The sequence below is a fragment of the Theobroma cacao genome, chromosome 6, assembly GCF_000208745.1.
Source record: "Theobroma cacao cultivar B97-61/B2 chromosome 6, Criollo_cocoa_genome_V2, whole genome shotgun sequence".
In the NCBI taxonomy this organism is placed as follows: Eukaryota; Viridiplantae; Streptophyta; class Magnoliopsida; order Malvales; family Malvaceae; genus Theobroma; species Theobroma cacao.
Genome location: NC_030855.1, coordinates 1,535,850 through 1,556,501, shown reverse-complemented (window position 1 = coordinate 1,556,501; position 20,652 = coordinate 1,535,850). Strand labels below are relative to the sequence as shown.

General features: G+C 35.9%; 3 protein-coding genes and 1 pseudogene across 5 annotated transcripts; 2 read left to right on the top strand and 2 right to left on the bottom strand.

Annotated features, from left to right (window-relative positions):
* Positions 206–5,934, top strand: LOC18595206 (SWR1 complex subunit 2). 3 transcript variants are annotated; one of them, XR_001928571.1, is made up of 12 exons: positions 206–475; positions 596–665; positions 963–1,034; positions 1,141–1,184; positions 1,270–1,525; positions 2,733–2,808; positions 2,898–3,017; positions 3,143–3,211; positions 4,153–4,195; positions 4,715–4,842; positions 4,998–5,195; positions 5,413–5,934. XR_001928571.1 is itself a non-coding variant. In XM_007023051.2 (12 exons), the coding sequence occupies exons 1-11, from the start codon at positions 405–407 to the stop codon at positions 5,185–5,187; spliced, it is 1,077 nt and encodes a 358-aa protein (XP_007023113.1). In that variant the 5' UTR covers positions 208–404; the 3' UTR covers positions 5,188–5,195; positions 5,413–5,934. The 3 variants fall into 3 exon arrangements, 2 of the variants coding, with proteins under 2 accessions (XP_007023113.1, XP_007023115.1); XM_007023051.2 differs by having other exon boundaries at positions 208–475; positions 4,715–4,780; XM_007023053.2 differs by lacking the exon at positions 2,898–3,017 and having other exon boundaries at positions 208–475; positions 4,715–4,780.
* On the top strand, positions 7,012–8,821 carry LOC18595205 (annotated as a pseudogene).
* LOC18595204 (BAG family molecular chaperone regulator 1) lies at positions 11,213–13,270 on the bottom strand. Its single transcript, XM_007023049.2, has 4 exons — positions 12,596–13,270; positions 12,232–12,488; positions 11,970–12,116; positions 11,213–11,879 (listed from the first exon to the last, which is right to left on the bottom strand). Exons 1-4 carry the CDS (start codon positions 12,828–12,830, stop codon positions 11,625–11,627), a joined length of 894 nt encoding a protein of 297 aa, XP_007023111.2. The 5' UTR covers positions 12,831–13,270; the 3' UTR covers positions 11,213–11,624.
* On the bottom strand, positions 15,788–19,845 carry LOC18595203 (lysophospholipid acyltransferase 1). Its single transcript, XM_007023044.2, has 8 exons — positions 19,358–19,845; positions 18,524–18,579; positions 17,945–18,165; positions 17,437–17,842; positions 16,874–16,959; positions 16,630–16,693; positions 16,432–16,544; positions 15,788–16,203 (listed from the first exon to the last, which is right to left on the bottom strand). The coding sequence occupies exons 1-8, from the start codon at positions 19,657–19,659 to the stop codon at positions 16,066–16,068; spliced, it is 1,386 nt and encodes a 461-aa protein (XP_007023106.1). The 5' UTR covers positions 19,660–19,845; the 3' UTR covers positions 15,788–16,065.

Here is a 20,652-nt window from a genome sequence, read left to right as displayed (position 1 = left end):
TGAATCTAAGATATTACGTCCTTTAAAATAAAAATGTGAACACGTTACATGATCTTTGCATTAGAAATGTAAGCCCCATTACACATGTGGCAGAATAACCCGAACCTTTCGACCCCGATCGGATAGGTTATTTACAAAATTCGGGTTCGGTTCGGGTTGGTGTGAAGTCTTAAAAGGGCGGGGAGAGGAAACCCGGGCCCAATTCGCGATCATCTTCTTTAACTAGACAAAAAGGCTGGCCTTTACTCAAATCCTTGTTCCTTCTCTCCCCTGAATCTGATTAAATAAAAAAAAAAAATCCAGCGTTTCTTTACTTCTTTGGGTTCCTTCCTATTACTATCAACTGAACCCATAAATCCTTCCGGCCTCCTCTTCCTGCTTTGATTTGATAGCTTGTTGCAGCCATGGAAACTGGTAAAGAAGAAGAGACACACGTCTTTCTGGATCCTGCTTCTCGGCCAACAAAAGGGAAAAGGTTACAACTTCAACCTAAGATGAAATAGTATAATTTTGATTTAATTTTCTTATTTTTGTTATTTTTTGTTAAAATAAAAAAAAATTCTGGAAATATTTGAACGCTATTTGTTATTGCCAGGATGACAAAGTTGCTGGACGAGGAAGCTGAAGAAGACGAGTTGTTTTGGAATCAAGAGGCTTTCAAAGAGGTAAGCTTACACTTCTTTTTCTTCTTCATAAGCACTGGTACGAGTAAACATACTCATTATTTTCATAGATGATGGGTACATGACGTGTTGAAATTATGAGTGGATTCGTGTCCCTTAAGTTCCTGTAAAGCCCTAAACCCTAATTGTTTATTCTATTTCTAACACCAATTTTTGGAGTGACTAGGAATTAATATCAGTGCTTCTTGGAGTTTAGTTTTTATGGAGTTATAATTTTGGAAGATATGATATGTTACATACATTTACCGTTATTTCTGTTTGTGGGCCTCTTCTCTTCAGGAAGACAATGATGCCAATTACGAAGAAGAACTGGAGGTTGCTGATGTGTTTGATAGCGATTTTGATGAAGATGTGTGTATTGCTCTCATCTTTACTTTTGTTTTAATCCGTATTCAATTAAACCTCACTCATTTCCTCTGTTGAAATTTGACTCCCTTCTACGGACTATGGGTGCTAGGAACCTGAGCCAGATGATGAAGCAGAAAATGAAACGGAGGAAAGGTTTTGCTTCTTTTACCCCCCAACTCATTCATATTTACATCTCCATTTCATAGCAATTGTTATTTATATTAAATTTTGTTTTCAGGGTTCGTACGAAGAAGCGTTTAATTTTTCCTGGAAAGCCTTCTATGAAGAAAAAGAAGAAAAAGAAAGTCCTTTCGAAGTTAGATGGTGATCCCAAGGATGAAAAGTCGACTCAAAAGCCTACCTCTCCACAACATCATGATGCCCCTGATGATGCAGAAGGTGAGAGAATCATTAGGAAATCTACAAGAACTTCAGTCATTGTTAGGCAAGCTGAGCGAGATGCAATACGTGCTGCTTTGCAAGCAACAATGAAGGCAAGTTCGATTATTGTATCTGTATTCCTTGTTCTTTTCTAGGGACATATATCTAGCATACATTGGTAGTCATCTCAAAAACGTAAAAAGAAAATGGATCATTGTATTAGTCAGTGCATATATCTTTTCTAGCAGCTATATATTATGCTTTTCTTTATTTTGATGAGATTGGTTCAAACTAAAGCAAAATAATCTGACCCATGTTTTCTTATTGGACTGTTCTGGTATTATCCTTCTAATATTTGTTCTTGACACTACTCTTTTTCTGGAAGCTTTATTTAGTTGTGACTGATGAGAGAATTAGGATGATGTTGGAGAGGTGTGGGGCATGGTTGTCTCAAAGCCCCATAGTATTTCATACATTAGCCATGTATAATTGATGTCTTTGTACAAGTAAATGGCTTTCCTTCCCCAGTGTAGAGGACAAGATAAGTAAATGTACCCACTAATGTGATTTGATATCCTTAGCATTGAGAGTTCACACTAGATAACAGTTTATGTAGTAGATGTGATTTTTTTAACCAATATGGTGTTGATTTTGATTTCTTAGGGGTGAATTTAAGTTTAGATTAGTATATGCAGTAACGGTGTTATAGTTTAAATTTAGATTAGTATATGTAGAATTGCCTAATAAAGATTTCAAGGTCATAATATCATCCTATACTTTGTGCATGCATCTGAGTGCGGGCTCCGTCATTGAACATTGAGATGCATAAATGGTTACAGTCACTTGCTTTAACTTTTTTCATTGTGAAGTTTGCTATTTCTTTGAGACTATGATGTAGTTAGAAAGCAACAAGAACATCGTTACTATTATTTTCTAAAACTTGCATGGACCATTGGTTGAAACTCATGAATTATATATATATATATATATAACGTATTTTATAAATGCGTGATCAAATTCATTAAAAAAGGTCATGAGAGCATTCCATTAATAGTTGTCGGGGATGTCCTCATGATCCCCACTAACTTGTATGAATGAATTTGGCCATAATTACTGCGGTTGCTCCATGACTACTGCTTGATTCACTTTCAGCTTCTTAACACTATTATACATATCACGTGTTTTGTGATATAAATTTCATGTGATTATACAATATGGATACACACACACGCACATTATGTGATTATATAATTTGGAATTATGGAGTGAAATGCAGTTATCCAATGTGATTATGTTTTTAACATACCTTTTTATAATCAGCCAGTAAAAAGGAAAAAAGAAGGTGAAGAAAAGAGGATCACTCAAGAAGAGATGCTTCTGGAAGCAGCACAAACAGGTTAAGGATGGAAATTTCCCTCTGAGTTTAGATTTCTGAGCTTCTTCTTATTTGATTTTAACTTGAATTTAGGTATTTTAATTTTGCAGAAATTATGAACTTAAGGAATTTAGAGCGTGTGTTGGCAAGAGAGGAAGAAGTTAAGAAAAGAGCAATAATCCACAAGCCTGTATATAGCGGTCCACAGATTAAATATGTGTCAAAAGATGGCAAGAGTCCCTTAATAGCTATTGATTTTAGTTCTCAAATGCAAGAAAAATTGAATATATGATTGTTGATTATATGGGGTTTGTTAACTAAATTGATTTATGCTAATTTATGCAATCATTTTCAGGTTGTTCATATCTAGAATTTAGTAAAGGATCGTCATTTCAGTCAGAGCTCTCAACCACATTGCCCCCATGTAAGTTCCATGTGGTCATGAGTTAATGTTAACAAAATTGCTGATGTGGACTCTTCATTTTCTTTCTTATCATTCATATCTCTGAAGAATTTTTGGTGGGTTCTTGCCTCTGTTGGCTTTATTTTCCTCTGCTTTTTGGGTCTATTAATAATAAATCCCTCTGATGACTTAATTGCAGAAATCATGAGCCTCAGAAATCTGATTTTTGGTGCTAAAGAACTTTGCTGATCTAGATTTCAATTTCCCTCTGTTGGCTTTATTTCTTTTGGCTTTCTCTTATTTTATTTTTCCTGGCTGTTATTTTAACACAATCATTCAGTAATGCAACCTGTTGAAGTTGAAAAATCTTTAACCCCTGCATTTTCTGGAACTAGTTGTAGGTGCATTAGTTTAGATATCTACTGCTACTACAAGTTCAGCTATTTTTGCTTGTACTAGATCTAGGATCAATAGGGTTTGCATGGGGATTGAAATTAAGCATCTCTCTGTTTTAGTCTTCAGTTGCCATTCCACCATTTGAGGTAATCTAATGTTACTGCAAGGGGAAAATGAGGTGCTTTGGGATATCAGCTAATGGTTGTAGAATTTGTATTCTCATAATAAAAGTCTTTTCTATTAAATGCTATGGGTGGCTTTTGTTACCAAGGGGATTAATAACATTAAAGTTGGTTTGTCACTAAATTTTTGTAATGGTCCACAAATGCTATGTTAATTACAATTAAATTATCTAACACTCTCGGCTTATAGAAATGAACTTTTCAATAGATTTTCTTGATAAAGCAGAAGTGGAAATCCAAATTGATATTAATTAAAATACTTATCATGCTTTGAAGAACTAAAACTAATAGGGGCTTTACCTGGTCTTTTTGTTTAATGATAATTTTTTATTTGCTCCATGAATATGTTTTTGATTTATTTATTTTATTTATCTTTGTATCCAGACCCAGAAAAGGCCATTTGTGCTGTTACTGGATTGCCTGCCAAGTAAGAGCTTGTTTTCATAATGGTTATTTCTTGATCTTCCATTTTATAGTCTGGCTGCCGACTAAATTGTTATCTGCAGCATTTGGAACTAAATGATGATTTCTAAGCAGTTGTACTTGGAGCATATTAAAATTTTCTTTGAGCGAAGTGTTTTTCATAAATTTGTTTTTCTAAGTTTCTAAAGAATTAATTAGAGCTGGTGAAGTTCTTTTCACCTTAACTTTTATCTTTCTTTAGTCTGATGTTGACATTAGGCTCTTCCGTTTAAGATGCCATGCTAACAATCATTGATCAATCAGTTTTCAATAGCCCCTAAATGTATTGAACAAACGTCATGACGTTGGGAAATACAAAAGTTAATTCCATGAGTTAGAGATAGGCTTCTCTTGAGTTGGGATAATAAATCATGTTTTTAATTTGATACAAATGTTAGTTTAATGGTACTTCACATTTTAAGAGATATCAATTTGGCTAAGTCCATCCAACCTTATTTGTTTGAATTGTCGTTTGATATTTTAGGTACCGTGATCCAAAGACAGGGCTATCTTATGCAACCAAGGAAGCCTTTAAAATTATTCGAGAACGGTGTGGCTCACTTCAGTTTTATCAGTGTCAATTCCTTAAGTTTATCATGTATTTATATTTAGGTTCAATTCTCCCCTATCAAGCAGTTGTGTAATTCTTCAGCAATTTCAGATATGCTACCCCCCTCCCCCAGTTTCTGAACCAAAAAAAAAGAAAGAAAATAGAGAGGGGGCTAATCTTGATTTCTTTGCTGAGTTTTCTTTGGTTGCTTTTGTAGTTTTGAAAATGAACATAGAAGTGCCCCAAAGGAAATGGACATGGGGGTCTTGTTTGATTCCCTTTCTGGTAAAGGTTTAATGCCCAGGCAGAGGAGATCGCAAATTTCCAATAGAAGTCAAACATCACGGTTCCAATACTTGGGGCATTTCCATAGAACCCCAACTGATGACGATGAAGAATCTGATTAGTGGATATGGTAATTTCCTAAAATTTTCTCAGATAGAGATTGTGTTTGTTTCAGGAAGTGTGTCTTCGTAGGGCTTATCTATTATATCCATTGCAAAGCCTCCGTTTTGGATACCTTGCAAACTAGATCAGTTTCCCATTTTTCTTTATAAAGTGATAGAAGGAAAAGAAAAAGTATATTGATTGAATTCCTTGAACTGACTCCATAATTGTTTCCACCATCACAGAGCAACTATCTCTATGGTAGTAACTGCTAGCTACTGTGTGATTCATTTTATAACTGGGTGATGCGAAATCAAGGACAACGGGATATGTTCCTGGGAAGACTTTATGTTGTTACAGCCACTCGCAACAGCTAGCTACAGTGTGATTCGATTTAGACTTGGAGTTCTTCCATGGGAACATGGTTTCAAGGTTTGAGCTCTCTGTCTAAATGCTCACATTGATTGTTTTTGTGATACTTGTCCATTTCATTGTTACAAGGATTATTTTCCTATGCAGTAGGGATTATACATTTGGGCAGGTTTAGATCTTTGCAATGTGGCTGTTTAACTGTAAATGAGACCTATGGCTAAACTATAGATGCTGGAAAGTTTTTAAACTTTCCCTCTGGCATATAGAATAAGAATCATTGTTCAAACTGTATATATTATTTGCCATTGAAACATATTTCAAGCTGTATTGTTACTGTTGGAACAATCTACACAAGAGTGTTCCACAATTATGATCTATAGATTCTTTTTGAGCCATTTAAATGTGTGAATAGAAGCTCTATGAATATCAACACTGCAAAACTAAAACCAAAGAAATAGTTGACTACACAGCTCCTTACTCTCTCTTGCAACCACTCATTAAGATTATTGTGAATTGGATTTAGTGATCTGGAAGATCATTGGTGTATGAATGGAAGGAGTATTAGGTTAAAGAAGGAGAATAATCTCCAAAAAATAAGTCATTGAGAGTAATTGAGTTTCTAGGGAAACTTTGCTGATTGTGGAGTAGATCAACTGGCCCATGCCACAGTTACTCAAAGTGGGAAGTAATATGAGAAGAAAAGGAGGTTATAGTTAGAATCATGGCAGAACGGGTAAAGTTGATGAACCAAAAAGGGAAGAAGAAAGAGAAAAAAAAAATGCTTCAATTAGGAGAAGCTGCAAGAAGGGTTGTGCAAGCATAATGTAGATGGTCGGGTGCTGGAAACCAATAGCCGCAGGAATGCAGGATTGGAATATTAGGACAATAATGCTAAGTGGATGATTGAATTATTGAACAGCTTGGGCAATTGCAGTGTTTGACCTGGAGTGATGAGGTATGCATTTTGGCATCTTGATTAGGTGAGCAGCAGCAGAGTTGAAGTTGAATCCGACTTTGCTACAGCTATCCAGAAGGTGAGAAAATGACTGCAGAGATCCACTGTCATTACAACATAGTCATTTCCATAAGAGAATTACTTGGCAATGGATGAACTCGGAGACTGAAGCATTTGTAATATAGTCTGAAGAACTTTTGTGCAGATTGACTTGCCAATTGGAGCTTCCCCCAACCCAAACTCTAATCAATACAAACTAGAAGTGTAACACAAGCTTAAATTTAATAGTATAATTTCTTTTTATCCTTTAAATATTAATATGATTAAAATTAATCAGTATAACCCAAAGTATTACTCTATCAGTAACTTTCATATTTATCTTTTAAATACTAATTTTAAAATTTTTTAATTTTTATTTTTATATATTTTAATAGTGTGTAGATATTATACCTCCACGATACATTAGATAATCTAGAATGTATTAGTAATAAGGATGTAGAGTTCTAAAGATCGGCGCCTCTGCAATGGCACGTGAGGGCCCATCAGAAACGATCGTACTTTTAACGCCTCCTCCAGCGAATCACAATGAACGAAGTTCCATCAGAACGTGAAGCCATGCCTTCGTTCTGCGCTAATTTGCATGCATTTAATTACCATGTTCTTCGCTCGGTTTCTTTTCCTTTCCCCAATCTAATCTGACCAGTCTGCACGGAATCTAATTTGCATGAAACAAAGAAGCATGGGAAATGAAGGGGAAGACAACCCAAGAAAGCAAGTGCTTTCAATGCCCCATCGCAACCATTACAAGCTCAAGATGCTTGTGCTTGTCATTGTTACAAACCTTCTCTCTGTCTACATCTTCACTGGCCCTTTCAGCTTATCAACGCACTCCAACCACCTCCCTCATCTCCTCCTTCAGGACTCCACGTCTCTGTTACAAGAGGTCAACTCTACCAAGGCCCAACTCCTTGCCAGTTACTCTCTCATTGCTGAGTTACACCACAAGATCAACTCCACCAACTTGCTTGTGCAGGCCCTGCGTCGAGAAACCAAGTGAAGCTATGAAGTTCATTGATGATTTCGGCAGCATTGCTGCTATGTCTGATGAACTCAGGCTTGCGATTCTCCCTCAGAAGGTTCCATTAGGGTACCCCCCAAGGATGGGATCCGATTAGATCTATCCGCCTGTTGGAGCAGGCTGCTTGAGGTTTCTAGAGGAGCTGGCTCAATACATGACGTATGACTTCGGTGGGGAATGCCCGGTAGATGATGTTTTGCCTCAAAAGCTTATGGTCAAAGGGTGTGAACCACTCCCTCGCCGGTGATGCCATCCCAAATCCGCAGTTGGTTATGTGGAGCCAACACCATTTCCAGATAGCCTGTGGGCAATTCCGCCTGATTCCAGCATAATTTGGGATCCCTACACCTGCAAAAGCTACCAGTGCCTGATTAACCGCAACAAGTTTCCAGGGCACTTTGACTGCAAGGACTGCTTCGACTTGCAGGGCAGAGAAAAAAGAAGGTGGCTCTACGACAGAGGACTAGATTATTGAATCGATCAAGTTCTGCAAACAAAGCCTCCTCGGACTATCAGAATTGGGCTTGACATTGGAGGTGGGAGTGGCACTTTTGCTGCAAGGATGAGGGAGAGGAACATCACCATCATCACTAGCTCAATGAATCTTGATGGCCCCTTCAATAGTTTTATTGCGTCCAGGGGCTTGATCCCGATCCATGTTAGTGTTTCGCAGAGGCTTCCATTCTTTGACAACACACTGGATATTGTGCATTCAATGCATGTTTTGAGCAACTGGATCCCTGATGCCATGCTTGAGCTCACCTTGTATGACATTTACAGAGTGTTGAGGCCAGGGGGCCTCTTCTGGCTTGACCATTTCTTCTGCCAGGGCTCACAGCTGAACCAAACCTATGTTCCAATGCTAGGTCGAATTGGATTTAAGAAACTAAGGTGGAATTCGGGGAAGAAACTTGATCGTGGAGTCGACAAGAATGAGTGGTACTTCTCTGCTCTGTTGGAAAAACCAAAGACCTGAGAAAGCTTTTTCTTTCCTTTTCTTTCTTGCCAATCACACCAAGTTTCCAATGACTTTTTCCCTGGGGAAATTGGAACAATAAATTACGGACAATATCCAATAATATACGAAGGTTTCACTGGAAAATTGTGAAGTATCTCTGTAAAAACACAGTCCCAAATTCCCAATGCCCAAGTCCCAACATGCTTCGTATTTTTTTGATAGATTTCATCAATGGGAATTAGGCGATTGGCCAAATTTTTATAATAATATGCTAAAGCATTTAACACCTTTGCAATCAGTTCTTCTATTATCCTTTTCCATATGAAGAATTCATTCGATTTACAGTTTCTTCATAATATGCAACAACCAAGAAAAAAGATCTCTTTATATTTTTTATATGCCGACAGTAAATATATATTATTACAGTGTCTGATCATGTCATTATTTGGCTCAGGAAAATTGTCAGAAATCAGACCAGCTTGTGGAAAACCATTTGATTATCATAGCAATTTCGTGATGGCTTATTGTGGAGGATTTGATAATTTCCCAATTCCCACTCATTTCTTCAGTTTGATGCATTGCAGTCAAGCTTTTGTAGTAATTTCTTGAATGATCAGTTCTTAAGAAGAGGCTCCTTCTTGTCTTCCCATTCTGTCCAACTGCTTCCTTGCTGTCTCCGTCTGAAATTTTAGCAGTGTCATCAAGCTTCATGTACCTTTTATCAGTTCTATATATATATATAGATTTGAGGTTTTTCACCCAAACATAATCACAATTAATACAAAAAAATTAACCTTGCTTATACAAATTAGTATCCCATTACGATTTTTTGAAAATTAATAATCGTCCAAATGTTGTATCTTTATGTCTATGCTACCATGTCTGTTTGGAACTACAAGTTTTCACTCATTAATTATGAGCATGCTTTTGTTGTATCTTTATTTATGTTACAGAAGCTTGATAATGGCCTCTGCTATTTGAGTTTCTAGGTCCCCCATTTCATGTCAGATGTTCATTGAAGATACCAAATTTCTAAATTTTGTGGGTGCTAGGCTAGCTTGTACGTTTTCCATTTATTTGCATGGCCTTATCGGAAATTGACATGAGAAAGAACTAGTGCAACATCCGTACTAAATTCAAATGTCACGTATCTCACATTAATAACAGACGGAATAAATTTTGAGTTTATAAATAAGAATCTTTTGAATTAAAAATATGAGCTTATAACAAGAAATATCAAAGAAGGCCCAACTTTTCACTCACGGGAGACCTCTAATGTCAAATACCAAGTCATAGGTAAACTCAGACCAAGGCCTTGCACGACTAAATTGGCCTAACAAATAATAACATTCCTTCATCTAACATAATGTCTTTTGGTTGGAAACATGAATCCTTAACGCAAGGACCAACTTTCGCTCTTGCGTCTTGGTCTTTGCCTAGCTATTGCCTACAAGGAAAAATGACAGGTAGAAAATTTAAGGAATAAAAATGGCCTGGCCCCATTGTTGCGTCTTCACTCCAAAGCGAATGGACCGGTGAGAAGGATCTCAGGCTTTATCACATGCTTTTGTGCTTGTTGTTTTTGATCGAGAAATGATATATCTCAATCAAATTTTAGTGTCTCTATAAGTAAAGAGGCAGATGTGTCATGGCAATTTAAAGCAGCACTGCAAAGTGGAAGAAGTAGTTAACTATACTTTAAATGCAACAGTCCCACCTTCCTGGTGAACTATTTGTGTTTGAAGTTAGAATATTGTCCCAAGAGTATCAGGATTCCCACATGTAATTCATTTCCCAAGTCGAATGAACTAATTTTGCTTTCCTGCAAAACCATATTTAGAAAGTGATAGTCTGACTACCAAGCAGAGGGAAACTCCAATGTTATCAAAAGAATTTGCCATAAAGGAAGAATGGAAGGAAAAGGAGTAAGCTTTGCCTGTTCTTGCTCCTTTACTCCAAAGCTAATCAAGAAGCAGCAGCAGATATTTTTCTTGACAACTTCAAATCTTTGGGGCTCAAATCTTTTTGTTTTCCTTGTATAGAACTCATTGCATTCCTTGTTGGTTCTTCCTTCATGATTATTATTTATCATGTTATCTGAATTTAACATTAGAAATCTTTCAAAATCAATCCTTTTTCTCCCTTCTAATATCCAGCCTCAGTTAATGTGCAGTGTGACAACTTTTTGAGGCAAAGATTATCCACATCTGACAGGGCATGATGCAATTCTATAATCTTGCAAGGATTATTGTCTGGCCACTTGCAATCAAGCAACCTGAGCTGTTTTATTCCTTCCGTCTAGACACAGACTATAATTCACATAAATCTGGCACTAACCAAATACCACAAGTCCGGCCAATATGAGTTATACTGAATCTTTCAAGGCTCAAGTACACTTTAATTTATAAGCGCCACTGTGCATATATAATACATTATTGAAGTAATATTTAAGCCTTTCTTAGGAGTCTTGCCCTCCAAAGTCCAACTCAAACCTAACTTTCAATGATTCTGGTATAATTACTTTATATCATTTCCTAATGGTCTTGGTTTTTTTAGTATTTGTTTCCCTATTCTTGCAACCTCACAAGGAAAAAAGATTCTTAGGTGACCAAAGTAAACTTGTTCATTGATCAATCTCTTGCATGTAGAACAGGCTACACATATATGATTAAAAAGTTTGAATTGATAGGCCTGCTGGTCCCATGCCAGAAAGATCATTCATTTCTCATTAATTACTATTGAACTTAAAGGTGAGATCGATTGGCTTTTGTGGTCCCAATCCTCAGAAAAGAGAGACAGAACATGGAATAGCTGCTTTAACAAAGCCTTCAATCTCCATTCCTAACCCCCCCAAGGCTCTTCCCCCACTTTTCCTCACTTTCTATGTACAATTTGCAAAGAACCAATTCTCTAACAAGGACAACAAAGTGAAAGATGCAAACCGACAGTGTGAGGATAAGATCAAATTTTATTGTCCAACAAAGAAGAGAAAGCCCTTTGATTCTAGCTACTGTATAATCTTTCATCATATGGACTTACTCAAGGAATCCCCATCTCAATTCAGCATTGAAACTGGACTTTTCTGCCACCAATGTTAGTCAAAAGTTTCCCATTTTGTTGTGAAGACAACTGACTGTTCAGAGTGCCTTTGTGTTTGCTGCAGCATAGGCATTTGCGCTATTAAACTCTTCTGCTTCTCTTGTGTTTGCTCCTTTTGTGTTGCTATAGGCCCTTTCCCTATTGAATGCTCATGTTGCTTCACTGGGATTTTGTCTCCTTTGCTTCTTGGCATTGTGTTCTGCAACTTCATGGCATCAAGAGTTTCAACCTGCTTTTGCAATTTCCTTTCCTTCAAGAAAGATCAAAAGAAAAAGTTATTAATGGAACTGAAACAAATAAAGTTTCAAAGGTAATAAGCTAATCACAAATGCCAACATACTAGCATTGTCTTTTGGGATTTCAAGTCTCCAATGACAGCCAGTTCATCCAATTTAACTAAACTTGTCATCAAGAGTCCAGTTAAATGATCCACATCCATCTGCTGAACTTTGCTGCCTCTAGCAACTGTTGTCTCCAAAGCTTTAACCTAACCAGTTGCAATGAAAGAACAATGTTCATAACAAAATCTCTATCAATATATCACAGAAAAATTGTGGTAAAAGAAGTGGAAAACAGGCAGACGATGTTTCAGAGAGAATTACCTGCTCAGCATAGTTGTCTACTTCCAAGCCAATTTGCAATAAAGATTTGGAAGACTTTTCCATCTTAGCAATTTTTAGCATCTCAAGACACCTTCTCTCTTTGCTTGCAATGTCTTCAACCAACACCATTTTTGATCCATCTTTCACTCTTGCAACATCTAAAAATGCCTTTGAATCTCTCTCCTTTTTTCTGTATATCAGCTTCTGATCCAAGGGATGCAATCCAGTATGATCTGCCAGCATCTTCTTCAATTCCCCTACAAACCAAAAACAAATCAATACCCTATACTCTTTCACTGCAAAACCTGAACATTCAAAGTCATTTAGGTATAACAAAGAAAAGGGTTCAAAGAATTCCAATTACCAAAGCTTGCTTGAGAACTAACACGAATTTCATGATACGTAGAGCCATGTTTCACTCTGACTCTAATGGTGGGAATTGGAACAGAACTCTGATTGGAACTCGAATTCCGCTTCTGAACCAACATTCCTCCTGGCGTAACTTCCCACTCCTTAGGATTCACACTGCCTTCACTGGCACCGCCAACAGGTTTCTTGTCAGGCATTGAACACACCCCTTTAACCTTTGAATTCATCATCAAACCATGCAAGCTCGTAAGACAATAAAAGTACTGCTTGTGCAGTAAATGCCAAAAAACCAAACTGGAGATATTTCTTAGTCTTCCCTTGACTTAGAGGCAGCCAGAAAGAGAAGCAAGAACATTAGATCTCCTCAGACTGTTGCTTCCAACAGGAAAGGTTTAGGCTTTGACTTGGTCATTTTACAAGCAAACAACTGCATGTAAATGATCATAAAGAAAAAAAAAAAAGAAGGCTATTTTCTCCTCAAAGAAGCAATGAGGAGAGAAGGGAAACAAAAGGGTAGAGAAGAGAAAAGGAGAGGAAAATTAATGGCCAACCAAGGAAGAATGTTAGCAGAACAATCTAACTATATAAAGAAACAAAATAAAAATCCTGTGTGCTTGGAGATTAGCTCAAGTTAAGAGGAGACAAACAAGGAAACGTTGGCTTTTCATACATTTCTTACGTTTCCAAACATTTATTTGCATACCAAATTCATAGATTCTTCCCCTTTATGTATTCCATTTTTCTCTTTCCATTTTACTTTCATTTACATTAAGAGTTTATGAGGAATGCAATGCATTTAGAGTCATTTAATTCTTTGTTTTATTTTGGATGAAAATGAATATTTCATAAGAGAAATTATTCGGTAAATTACTCCCATCACGTCAATTATAATCTTACATAATAATAAAATGTTATGGTTGCTTGTATAAATTCATTTTTCATTTACGATTTTACATATTTATTGTTTCAGCATAAGAGAAATACTTTATGATTATTATAAAAAATTTATTTTGAAAAACATAGAATAGAATAGATGCATTCTTTTTATACAATACTTTTCTCACGTAAATCATTTTAGTAAAAAATAAATAGGTTTTGAGCTTATAAGTAAAAACATTCTTCTATTTCGATACATTTTTTAAATTAAAAATATGGATTCGTGACAAATTTACGATGCTATAAAAACCGATACAAGTCATACCTTCTTGTTCTTTTTGGTAACATAAGTTTGTTGTGGGATTGATCTTTTTGGTCTTCATTCTTGTTCTTAATGACCTTTCTTGTTTTGGATATGTAAACAGCAACCAACAATTTGGTGTTAATTTGAGTTTGGAGGTAGAACCTGAGACAGGAATCTATCTAATAATTTTCCTACACAATTATTGAACCTTAAATTAAAAATATTCTTAAAAATTTAATACAAGTATCAAAATAAATACTATCCTATCTGTTAGCTAATCAGTGAATTTTTTTTTTATTGATTCATGTCATATAATAAGTTTATAATCTTTTCACATGAAGGAAAATATTGAGATGATTGATTAAATTTAAGTTGAAATTTAATGAAAATGGATAAAGAAGAAAATAGGAAAATCAAATGGGAGGCCAAGGGTGGTGTCCCTTTAAACTGGAAAGCAACAAATCTTGAAAAGGAGAAGATGGCAATAGGCCAGCTCTAGCCCAAAAGAATATCTGCAGCCAGTTGGCATCTGTCTGTTTGCCTCATGGTTGCTGAAAAGACACTCATTTCAATTCAATATGATATGATCCAATCAATTTAATAGTGTCGTAAGTTGAACTGTTGTTGAGTCATTCTTGCATTTTTATTTCTTTTGGGGAAATTTATCTAGGAACAGTTAAATTGAAGAAGTAATACTACCCATTTTCTTTCTTTGGATTTGAATTAAAGCAAAGGCAGTGATTGAGTTCTATGAACTGGGTTGTATTAAAAATGTCTACAAGAGGCAAATTTTAAGGGCAAAAATAAATAATGCGTCAAGTGTTTCGAAAGAAAAAAATAAAATAATTCAATTTCATAGACAAATTGAAAACACTTTAAAAAATTTATAAACGTGAACGTTACGTAATAAAATCTCAAAAAATAATAATAATTTTGTGACAAAGTGATAAAAAGTCAATTCAAATTCTATTCCAATGTGTCAAATACTTTGGCAGGTGAATGATGTTCCAAATATTTTGACAAGTGAATGTAACCAATGCGACTCAAAGACAAAAGTGTTACAGATTCAAGTGAAAGAGATATTATGAAATCTCATATTGTACAAACAAAAAAGAGTTTTAAACTTATAAATACAAACATTGCACACTCTATCAAATTAAATTCTTCGGAAAAGAGTAATAATTTCGTGACAACTACTCATGTGGTGAGACTAACTTCCTAGGAAGAGAATAAAATAATTCAATTTCATAGACAAATTGAAGAAATTTCAAAAAATTTATAAACATGAACGTTATGTGATAAAATCTCAAAAGTAAATAAATACGAAATAAATCATAAATTTATTAAATGTGAATGTTGTAAACATTATTATGTTAATTTTTTTAAAAAATATAATAATAATTTCATAACAAAATGATACAAAATCAATTCGAATTCAATTCCGATATACCAAATACTTTGGCAGGTGAATGTAACCAACGTGACTCGAAGACAAAAGTGTTACGATTCAAGCGAAAGAGATATTATGAAATCTCATATTGTACAAACAAAAAAGAGTTTTAAACTTATAAATAAAAACATTGCAGACTCTATCAAATTAATTTTTTCGAAAAGCATAAGAATTTCGTGACAACTACTCATGTGGTGAGATTAACTTTCTAGAAAGAGAATAATGGCACTATCAATTAAAATGACTCGCTAAAGTCAAAATGTAACATTCCCGGTATGATTTTGCCATTGAGATGCTAGCTGGAACAGAATTCCAGAGGTTGGAATAATAAAAAGGTTGACCATTATGACACGTGATCAATTTGACAGCCTACAATTCTCTCATCTGCTCATCCACATCCAGCCTGCCTTGTTGTTACTTTTTGACTAACCGGTTCTTCGGCTTTTCAGGTAAGACCAGAACCTTTGCCAATGGTACTTGGAAAGTAACAGCAATGGCAATGCCAGCCCAAAGCCAAAAGCAAAGCTGGGAATAATCACACCACACGCAAGGAACATGGGGGAAAACAAAAAACTTCCAAACTGTCTCCAATGCTAACACCATCTAGTTGTGGGAATAAAGCAGCAGAAAAAAAAAAAAATGATGAACAGGAATCAATCTGCCATCAGCATAAAATTAACATTGCAAGACTTCAGAAATGGTTGTTCCATATCATGTTTAAATAAGATTAAAACTTGCTAAAAAATTCCAGGGTGGTAAGAGCATCACAAATCATCCTAACCAGAGAAACCAGTGCTCTTCGTCACTCCAGAAAGAAGAATATACGGCTTTAGCCTCACTGCTCTTTACGAGCTTTAGATCTGGCAGGCTTTGCGGGTATAATGTAACCAAGAAGAATCAATGCTATGGGAAGGATGGTTCCGATATAGTACACACTACTGTATGAGGCAAGTGTCTCATGCATGCTTAATACCTGTACCATACAAGAAGAAAAGCATATTAAAAACTATAATATTATGGAAAATGATATATTTATTCATCCCTCTTGCTCATCCCGCACCATCCATCCATCAGTGACGTGGCCGACTGAAGGATGGCTTGATTGGGTGCATATATCATCACCCTAAAATTATAGAATTTCTGCTTCAAGTAGCTGATGGTTTAAACTCAGAGAGAGACAGACAGACAGACAGAGACTAACCATAAAACCAACAGCGGAGTAGTTCAGAACCAAGAGTGTGTAAGCAAAGTTCATGAAGACAAATGCTTTTTTCACAAGAGCCATATTAGTAGCTTGCTCCCATCGGTAAATAACTGTTCAGAAAGAAAGTGGAAGAGATAAACAAACATAAATGCTAATAATAGATCCCAAAAGCAATAAGGATTCTCAAATCAGTACCTCTTGAACCAGCAATCATCAAAGCTGACTGAACAAAGAATATGATGTACCCAGGATACAATCCCTATAACAAATGAGAAAACGCGTGAACAAAAGAAAATTGAACTGATGAGAGAAGTGCCAGGGAAATTTTGGGTGAATTCTGTCAATCATAATTTTATAAATTTGTTTTGTACCAAAATGAAAAAAGATGACAAGTATTGTGAACATCATAAAACTTTTTCAGTAAAGTAAAATGACTCACATGCCAAACAGCACTGACAGTCTGTGTGGCCAGCAACTGGAAAAACCCAGGTTTCCTCCCCTTCGTAATAAGTCTCTCATAAACATCTGCACCAACAGAGTATAAGTTTCATTTTCACTCAAGATATCTTATTTTTTAATCCTGTGTGTGCTATAATGTTGCCACAGAAATTAATGAGATCGTTGATGCTAAAAAATGTAAAATAACTGTTGTTGCTTTAAAACATCAGAAAGCCATACCATATTGTAATCAAATGTATATAAACTTCATATTGAACTGACCTATCTTCTTCTTACATGTGTTGACTTATTACACATAAAATAGAACTTTTGAAGGAGATTTTGACAAATATAAAAAAAAGGCTGCCAGTGGACTGCATCAAGAACCCTCAAAACAAAAAAAAAATTACAATTTCAAGCCAGAGGATCAACCAAAGACAGGTTCAGAAGCCAATTCCAAAAGTTGTAAGATTTTAAGCAATATATTCATAAATATACCAACATCATTTTTAAGCAAACCTAACAAACGAAAAACAGAAAAAAAATAGAGAATGAAAGACTCACAATGACGAAGCCAGGTGCTGACTTGTATGTTCCACACAAGTGGTAACACAACAGAACTCTTTGCCAGCTCAACCCCTAGGATGTCAACATTCTTTGCACGATCCCACTTCGGTTTCGGTGGTGAAGATTCTGTCCATCCACTGAAACCAAGGCCAGAGATAATAATAGAGGCCTCCGAAATTGACCAGATGAAATAATATTTCCAACGTGCTGTAAAGCCAGACATATACTGGTAACTCAACTTCCTCCATAATCCCCATTCTTGGTATATGGGTTCAGTAAAACGTGTCAAGGGATGATACGGTACAAGGTACAGATAAAATGCCATGCAAATAGAAGCTTGGACAAGTGCTCGGAAAGTCGCCCCATAAGGTGATGGAGATCTTTTATCTGAATGAGCCCATATCTTGAAAGGGAAAAAGAGTAACAAGATTATTAAAGTTGCTGCATACCAGTAACTTCAGAGTAGAAAAGGCATGCAGGTGAACAAACAACATAAGAAACCTACCCCCTTCCCTTCAGTCCAATCAAGGTAGTCCTTCATCTCGTAAACTGGACCAGCAAAGTGACTGCCACAGCAGAGGCAGTACCCAAAATACTCAATCAATGAAGGCAACTTAATCAACCGATTTTTCTTCTGAGCCTCACGTAACCCTTCCTCTTTCAACAACCCATCATTGTAATTTATTGCACATGAAATGACTTTCAGTGTCAAGACCATCAAGGCTCCTAAATATCGGAAGATAGTGCTCCACAATTAACTGACATGTGTAAAGTGCTAAAGAAGAATTCTTGAGCACTCATGAGAAAGCTACAGAAAATCTTTGAATAATAGCGTGCATATATGCAAATGCAATTAAAACAATTGAATGTCAAGGTGCGAACAAATTTGATATTATGACACAAATAGCAATAAACTACAGGTTGATGTTCATCACAACCAAAGGCAGCAATATGAAGATTAACCTAATTTATCCATATCACTGAAGCATAGCAGATCTAAAAATCATTTAAAATTTAAACTCTTGTAATCAAATTTTGAAGAAGAACTTCTCAAATGCGAAGGAGAAATTCCAAACATGCTTACCAGTCGCATCAATGCCTCCTTCTTTCCATGCATCCCCGCTCATGTAATATACATGGCTACAAACGTATAGGAATAGTCAAGAATTCTGAAATAACAAAGCATTATTTACAAGTACTGAATTATCATGCATGCATCAAAAAGGACTTTTAGACAAACTTCAACAGACAATTGAATAAGCAATACTCTTATCCCAGATTTTCAGCATCTTATAATCTTAGATGGTAAAGGAATAATGTATGTACATGCATCTACTAAAGTATTCAAAAAGACAAACATGCAATCTTGTCAGTCAATTTGGCGTGAAGACCCAACAGGTCAAAGGCAAAAGCGTTGGGTGCAAGATTTCCAAATTGCCAATAGATTTCACCAATTTTTATCGAGATTAAATTAAATTTCACAAACATCAGATTATCATATTAACTCTCATCCATTCATAATTTTTCTCATTCATACAAACGGAACGTACTCTCTAACATAAAACACCCTTCCTGAACTTTTTGTTTTGACTTTCTTTCCTAAGAAGAAAGTATCAGTTGGCTTCCAAGGCAGGCATTTCAATTAAATTGAAACAGAATCCTAATAAAGCAGGACCACACTAAATCGAACTTTTTTCATCTGCTAAGTCCAACATTACATTTCCATTCTTTATCAAACTTTCCATATTTGATTACTAGAATAGAAATAATTCAACTTCTAGAATTAAAAACCCAACATTTAAAACAAAATGCTGATCTTCCTTAAGGACAACCACGAAAACATGACATGTAAAACAAATCTACCAAGAAAATTTTTCCACGAAATTCGGAAAAGGGAAAATAAATTAAAAACACTTACCAGCCAATCAAATAACCAAAACCCAAGAAAAATGTGATAACCCCACACTTGGGCCGATAAAGAACCATTGCAGCATAACCCAACACCATGGGCACCAAGAAATGCAGATTCGAAGAGAACCCAAATGACAGATAGGAAAGCAACGCTCCTGAAAACGCGGAGTAAACGTGTTTAGCTAGTCGACCCGGAACAAGTCGCCATGAAAAACTCACCGGTATCGTCGCCACGAAACATAGAAGAAACCGAAGCACCGGCACCGATACCCCGATGGATGCCGCCATGGTTCCCATGTCGAGTTCCATCTTCGTTTTGGGATTTGGGACTGACCGACTCTGTTGAGTCCGCTCAGTGAGCTTGTAGCGGACGTCGATCTGTCTCTACTGTGACAACCGAGAGAAGGAAAGGAAGTTAATGACTGAATCGAAAATCGGACATGTTATGGATTTTGACATTTTCGCCTAGATTTTGCACCTCGGTATATAAGACTACGAAATTGTCCTCTTCTCGGCTTTTATCCCGTGCGGCCGTATTTAGGCACATACGCTTGATTGATTTGTACTTTTGGTTCTAGAAGGGTTTGACTTGCGCTGAACCCTAAAAGTCCAATAAGGTGATAACATTATCTGTCTGATGATTGAGTGGAGAAAATCTACAGGTAGGAAACGGCAGTGGAAACTCTCGAGGGGTACGCGCATTTAATGCGCGTGTATTCACGTCAAACACAAAAAATGGAACACTCTCGGCTTTGGTGATTGCCCTGAAATCATCGAACCAATTAAGACATTAATTCTATAATGGGGAGAATTAAAGTTTTGGATATTAAGCTAAGCTACTTTTTCTACAGTTATTTACGTACGAGTACTACATTTTATTATGATAAGATATTGATAATATTAAATATTAAAATATTTAAAATTTATATATAAATGAATTATGAAAATTCTATTTATTATATCATTTCCGTATTTATAAAAATATTCATGCGTTAGTCATATTTATGAAAATATTAATGCGTTAGTCGTGCAATGACAAACGAAATGGACACTAGTAGAAACCTGTTCTCAAAATTTTTTAAATTTCATAATCCCACAATCATTGACTAATTTTAATAATCTTAAGATTAAAATAAAACTTATTATAATAAAATTATTTATCAAATCCTATTACCCCATCGCCTTAAGACTCCGCGCGACCGACTCACTTCTTATTCGTCCCCCAAACACCACTGCCATAGTGTAAATTATCCTTCGATTTAAAATCATCAAGTTATCTTATTTGAAAATTACTATATTGTG